The 6,998-nt window shown below is 59.6% G+C and overlaps 1 protein-coding gene across 1 annotated transcript; it reads right to left on the bottom strand.

Moving 5' to 3' along the window:
• Positions 1-44: 44 nt before the first annotated feature.
• A1Q1_06801 (uncharacterized protein) lies at positions 45-587 on the bottom strand (the record flags this gene model as incomplete). Its single annotated transcript, XM_014328748.1, has 1 exon — positions 45-587. One exon carries the CDS (start codon positions 585-587, stop codon positions 45-47), a length of 543 nt encoding a protein of 180 aa, XP_014184223.1.
• Positions 588-6,998: the final 6,411 nt, after the last annotated feature.

Below are 6,998 nucleotides of genomic sequence, written 5' to 3'. Positions count from 1 at the left end.
ACGTCTACCAGCAGTTCGCAGGCCGATCCGCTGGCGACCGCTCGTCATTCACCTCGACCTCGTCGTTTGAGGGCATCTCGTCCTCGGCGTTGACGTTCCCGCCCCATTTCGCGCTTGCGGGCCTTGCGGGCCTCCTCATCCTCTGCGGTGCGTTGCCTGGGACCCATGGTGCTCTTGGGAGGGATGGAGGGGGCGGATGACGAGGCGGATGGCAGCTTGGGAGCAATAGCCATCACGGAGGGGTAAGGCTCGATGGAGACTTCGAGAGGGGAGGAGTTGGGGATGTCGGATGAGGGATGTTGCGATCGAAGCTTGGTTGGGGTAGCGCCGGTCACCTGTACTCCAGGCACATGGTCGGGTGGCGCAATCTCTCCTAGGTCGGGCTGGATGAATTGTTGCTGGTGTGGAGGTTGCCCATGCTGCATGTATTGAAACGGAGCATACATCGGCGCGGTCGTCATGAGCGGTTCTGATCCGTGGCCGTGGCCGTGCGAAGAGCCAGACGAAGAAGAAGACTGGTGCTGGTGGTGCTGGTGCGGATGCTTGGCCGGGCTAGGCGGGACCTGCTGGTACGGCTGGTTGTGCATCCCTCGACGGGTGGCGCTAACCTGCGGCGGGCGGAGTGGGTCAGCGGCGGGACGGCGAGAGTGCGCGAAAGGAGCAGAACAGGCGAGGATTCGTCAAGAGTTGCCGCAGCCCCTAATGTCGAGTTCCTTTATGCGTCGTTGGGGGTGGATGCGGTCGGTGGCCAGGCGTGTTGTGCAAACAGCAGACGGATGGTCGGTGAGCGGCGGGGGGATGTGTGTGGAAAGTAGTCGTTGCGTTGAAAAACGGAAATTGGCCGCTCGAGCGAGTTGACGCACGTATCGACGACGTCAGGCAGGAGTCACCTGGTCTTCTGTTGCAGGACTTGTTTGCGCTAGCGTGCTGTGCGGCTCCACCGAATGAATATCTATCTCGGGAGCGTTATGGCGTTCCCAAAAGATAACAGGCGGAGGAGATCAATGTCACGCTCGATATATGAGCGGGGTGGTCGTATGCAAGACAACTGTCCAGGGATTTGGAGGGGTAGTACCAAAAAGTCGAGCGACGCGAAGTTGGCGACGCTTTCAGAGCTGGTTCGTACGTGTCGGGGTCGTAAACGTGGTCGTCCTTTGGGAGTGAGGACGGAGGGGGGAGGAGCAAAATAGAAGAGGAGTAGGAGAGGTCGTTAGATGATTTCGTTCGTAGCAATGTAGCGTTGCGTGGGCGGGTAGGGGAGGAGAGGGGGAGAAACCGTTAGACCGACAGAGGGTGGATGAGATCTCTCTTGCTCTGTAGGAAAGCGGGTTCGGGCGGACGGGGAGGACAGGCGACGAGTCGGGAGGGAGAGGGGGGGAGGGAGGGGGAGGAAAGGAGGAGGTGGAGTGAGGAGTGGTCGGATGAAAAAGCGGGCGGGTTGGAGGGGGTTGAGGATGTTGTTGGGTGAGGCTGAGTGAGAGGCTGAGTCTGGGCTGAGTGGTGAGTGCAGGGTGGGAGAAGGGTCGGTCGGTGGGGAGAGACGCTGGCGGGGAGGGAGAGAGAGAGGGAGAGAGCATACGACCGCAGCGTACAGCCAGCAGCCCGTGCCTGGTCAGCGAGCAGAAAGGGACTGGGGCACTTGAGCAGAGGTTCAAGTGGGCGCCCGACCCGAGCCCATGGCCTGCCTACTGGGCAACCCTTGGCCAGACATTTCAGGCACGCTCTAATGCTATCCAAATGGACACTATTACTCCATCTCCCATTAGTCTTATTCACTGCGCGTCTAATCAGCAAATCACTCCGGCCTCTGCATCTCCTGAGCCTAGGGTGTCAAATCGACGTGTCGAGATCTCTTGCATTTCGATGCGCACACACGCGCATGCCGAACTCCAGGGCTACAATTGCCACAGGGCTATCCCATTCCCTAGGCATTCAGCATTCATCTCATCGACATTCTCTTGTACAAAGCTGCGCGTCTGCCTGCGGGTTTGCGGGTTCTGCGGCTGCCGACTGTTCTGCACCCACAGTCCGCAGGGAAGACGAGAGCGACCCAGCAGCGGCCGGCCAGCTGTCCGACGAGCCAGCGCGGGTCTGCGGGTCTGCCGGGCTCACGGGTCAGCGGGAACCCAACCGGCTCTTCGTAGCCCTTTGCCATCCCTTGGAGTGCCATCTTGCTCTGCTCTCTCGAGGAGCTCTAGAGCTCTACTGGTGCGCGATGATGCCATTTTGTTCCAGAGTCGTCAATGACCGAACATCATAGGTTCGTTGGGACAGGACACAGTACGAGCGGGACGAAGGCCCAAGGCGCCTGCACGCGCGCGCGCCCGACCCTAAAGTCTACATCCCAGGAGATGCTGGGTTCGTAATGAATGGTGCTGGTTTAGATCAGGCAGACAGTCTGGTCCAGCTCTCTGGGCCCTGTTGGCCCTTGGAGCTGGTCGACTCGGCGCAAAGCAACGAAACCCGACGCTCTTCTAGGCGAGGTATGCCGCCACGCAGGCGTTGCCTGCAGCTCGGACCTTTGTGCACGGCACGCGATCGATCTGCACGCCCAGTTGCGAGGGAGGTGCACGACGACGCATCTGTGCACGGCACTCAACGCGTCGACGCGCTGCGCGCTCCGGCATCGCCGCAACATGGTTTGCGCTTGCCCCGGGACCGCTTTCCTGTCCTCTGCTCTCTTGCATCTGGACAAAGGTACAGGATACACAGGACAGATGAGGCTCATTGGAGGACGAGGATAAGGCTTGACCCGCTCGCGCTCTCGGATACAGCGATCCTGAACTACCACCCTTTGCAGGATCGTCGGGACTGCCGGAAACGGCAAGAACGCGGTGCGGCTGCTGGCGCGCCGGGTTGCCGCGAGCACCACAAGCTTGAGATTTCGGCATGCATCTCAGGACATGCTTGCCGCGTGGTCGTGGGTCGCGCTCTTCCTGCCGACGTTGCTTCGAGCTTCGGGAGTGTATTGGTAGATGCTCTCCCCGATGCCGTGTCTGGGAGCTTGCGCTGCAGATGTGCGTGCGGAGCGGTGTCTGCGGAGTAGTGCGCAGGAGGAGCTAGGCCAATTCATGCAGCTGCGAGGCTGCGTACTGGTGTATAGCATGAAAGAGCGGGGATGTTCATGTATCGATGGCAGAGTGTGGATGCTGTACACATGCTGTAATGTAGAGTGCAGGTGATACGGCTTCCCCTGCTTACCCCTCTCGATTCATCGACATTGGGGCTACTTGACGATGAGTGTGGATGTGCAGCTGGAGTAGTGGACGAATGAGGCAGATACCCCTCCTTCCCCTGGTGTAGCGGTTGCCCCCTCCAGCCTGCCGTCATGAGTTTGCTGGGTTCTTGCTCAGACTGGAACAACAGCCCCTCGTCTACCCCTGCTTACTCCTCTGGATTCATGTCTCATCGACGCTGGGCCTGGTTTGCTCATCTCCAGAGAGCGGAGCATGCAGAGGAGCGACGGAGATGGAGGAACTTGACCTCCTCGGGCACATGTAAGCGACGCGCAGTTCGGACATCGGCCGCTCCGCGGAGTTGGCCAGCCACACCCTCAAGAGCTGGCCGAGGCGATGCTGCTCGAGCTACTCGGGCATGCCGGGCCGCCAGCCTCCCCACTTTCTCGCAGCGGAGCAGGCGGAAGTTCAACGATTATCTCACCTTACGAGAGGCCACTGGGAATCGCAGTCTCTCTGCCCCTTGGCTGTCCTCGGAAGCTGGAAACCACCCCGTCCGAATGCCAAGGGCATGGAGCCAAACTAGCCCTCCGTCAATGACGAGGTCGGGCCAAGCTCACGGAATACTTCTGCTCATGTCCTAAGTCTTTCATTTAATCAGCGCGGATCCGTGAAGCTGCCACCTGCCCAACTCGGACAGTCACCGCATGCCACACCGTCGTCGCAATCCGCCTTGCGACGAACCGACTCACCAACACCGCAAAAGCCAGATACGCGGTGCCTCATCCCAAGCAGGTCCTAGCGAATAACACAAAACGTAAGCAATTCGGCCAGCATAAGGTGTCGGAATCGGAGCATTTTGCATTTGTACGACAATCCATTTCATCAATTGACAGGCTTTGTGCAGGTTTAACCTTGTCTGCCTGGTCCGAGGGTACGAGACTGTCAGATGGGACCGCCAATTGTACAGCCATGCGCTGCGTGCGTGCATGCAAGCATGCTCTCGGCTCGGCTTTGACTTGCTTCCGTGGAGCTCGCTGCTGGGACTCAAACACCATGCGGAGCACGGTCTGTGGGAAGTCAACGGGGACCGAGGACTGACCCGAACGCGCGAACGCGCAAATTAAAGACGCTTGGCCGAGCAAAGCTTATGGCAACAACAAGATTAGGCAAGGTGTGCCGCGGACCGAGTAGTGATCGTCGTATCGAGCCAAAAGATCGGTGATCCCCATCGTGCGCCGTTGCCAGGCAAACAAACACGCAGACCCCGCATTCCAAGCGAGTCAACGGCGTGTGTCTTTGTTTGCACCCGACGCCCGGAACCTTGTAAACCTTGCGAAACCTTGTGGGCTTTTCAGATGTCCCGGTGACGCTCCTCACACTCACCGAACGGTCGATCCGAGGCAACAGCGTCGAGCATCGAGCTCTATGGATTGTCAGCCTGGCGTTCTCGACGTCTCGGCGTAGTTTGCCCCCGAACTAGTCCCCAGCTCTACGCCGAGGACCGAGTCATGCAAGGAGACGGAGTATCATCGCGAGAACTGTGCCATGAAGAGGATGGACAGACGTGCACATCCCCTTCATCTGCGTACTCCGCGATCGTCGCATCCGACATCTGACCAGCGGTATCGTGGCGAGATACGCGAACCTCGTCCTCGGCGTCGTCCTTTCGGGTGTGCTCCTGAGTAGACAGACCCGAGGTCTTCTCCTGCATGGCAGGCAGTGCGCGCAGTGCGGGCACCCCGGGCAGCGGTCGTGCCGGTGATGGTGGACTGCGGCGCACGGCGGCGCCACGAGCACACACGGGCAAAAGCACAGCATGGCTTTCAGTGCGCTTTCAAAGTGCCTCGCGGAAAGTGGCCCGTGAATAGATAGCCAAGGCGCCACGCCCAATCTTCCCTACCTCTCAACATCAAAGCCCTTCGGGTTGTACCTCAATATGCAGCAACAGTCTCGTAAAGCGGAGCATGGGCATTCATGTGGGTGTCTTCCGTCGATTCCAGCAACGTAACTTATTCACTTTGGCTGAGGATTCTTGTCCTGGATCTGGGAAGAGTGGATCGAGTTCCGGTAGACTCATTGGGCTCGGGGCGGTGATCGTCATAGGAGATAGCCTTGGCTATCAGCAGCGGAGCATCGTTCGAGGGGACCGAGGCTACGGATGGTAGTACGGCTGACCCGGCAGTGGAGAATGGGCGCCGCACAGCTGAATCTGTTGTTGGCGCCCACTGTCCAGTCGCCGGAATGGCGTCTGTAATCGATGGCTGATAACGTATGCGCAGCGTACACTCAGCCTCCGAGACCGTCACACAACAGACGTGTGAACGGTTACCTCCCTACACTCGAGTATGCTTACTACCCCCAAAAGCCCCAACCCGATCGACCCGACCTTCCAATCCCAGCTGGGTTGCTCGCGTGGTAGACATGTGGACATGTGGTCCCCGATCGAACAAAGTTCACATCAAGACGCGTCCTGCGTTCAACATGGCGACGGGACCGATCGTTCCTCGACGCGTCCTCCGTCAATAACCTGTCCGCGGCCGTGAAGTCGGCATTGTGAGATCTGGGCGTTCAAACGCTCAGACACGAGAGAGGGTGTGGCGTTTTTCTGGCGCCGCGTTGCGCCCTAGCGTTTGTGGTGAGGTGTGGGACTGCGGAATCGGGGCGAATACACGGCGCCGTGTGCGCCGCGTGCACCGACCTCTGCGGCCTTGAGACCTCGAGGCCTTTTCGGTCTCCGACGAAGAGCAACGGAAAAGGTCGCCGAGAAACGAGAAACGTGGTACGCTGGTTACAGCAAGCACATCTGTGATTATTAATGCCAAGACCTGTCTGGTGCTAGGTCATAGGGAAACACCTGCGGCGTAGGCCAGGCGCAGGCGGCGATGCCCGACACGGCGACCGCGAACGGCGCGAATGGATCTAGGCTGAAACCGTGAAACGGACAGGATGGCAGGTGTGGTACTCACTCGTCCACTCGTGACACTCGTTGATCCTCTTCGCGCCGTCGATTCCGGCGGGCCGGAGATCTCCCTTCACCGTCTTCGAATGAGAATGCTCTGACCGGCCGACATGCCGGCGGAATCCTCTGTGCTCCTCAGCAGCGTTCGTGTGATGCGTCAGGACGTGCATGTCCAGTGCGCTCTCGGATGTCCTTGAGACATGCCGACCCACTCGCGGCCACTCGCGGCCACTCGACCCACTCGCGATTAGAGCGCGGAACAAGACACAAAGACCAGGGCTCTTTGTATTCATTGCAACGAGCACGCGAGTGGGAAGAGATGCTCGGTTGCTCGCTTACTGCTCCGCATGCTCCGGGCAAGGAGGGGGTTCCGTTGGACAGCTCAAAGGAGTGCACGGTGAAGGGAAGGGGAGGGTGGACTTTTCATCGCAATCAATTGAATTAGCGGAATCAAACGCGTCTACACGGGAAATGAGGAGTTCAGTGGTTGCAGTCGAATGATTATGCATTGCATTACGAAAAGCGATAATGGCGATTAGGAAGGGGAATAGGAGGGATATGAAGTCCAGGGATAATGAGGACCGTGCGCGTGCGCGTGGCTCGGGTCTGCAGGGGCTTGGGAGAGGCCGCGTGGCGACTGGCCAACCAGAGGGCAGCCTCGGGCCCTCAGCCTTCTCCTAGTGCCATAGTGGCCAGCGTCGCGTCGCAGCGCCCGCCCTCCCCGCCGCCGCCGCCGCCCAGTCAACGAACGCACGCTCACCCAACGCGCTCTCTCCAGCTCTCCCCCGCCTACGGCCATTCACTCACCCTGGCACCTCGCCTTGACCCGCTCGACCCGCCCTGCACCCGCCGCCATCCCA

Source organism: Trichosporon asahii (genome assembly GCF_000293215.1).
Source record: "Trichosporon asahii var. asahii CBS 2479 unplaced genomic scaffold scaffold00002, whole genome shotgun sequence".
NCBI classification, from domain to species: domain Eukaryota; kingdom Fungi; phylum Basidiomycota; class Tremellomycetes; order Trichosporonales; family Trichosporonaceae; genus Trichosporon; species Trichosporon asahii.
The sequence above is the reverse complement of the archived record's forward strand: the minus strand, read 5'-3'. Positions and strand labels throughout refer to the sequence as shown.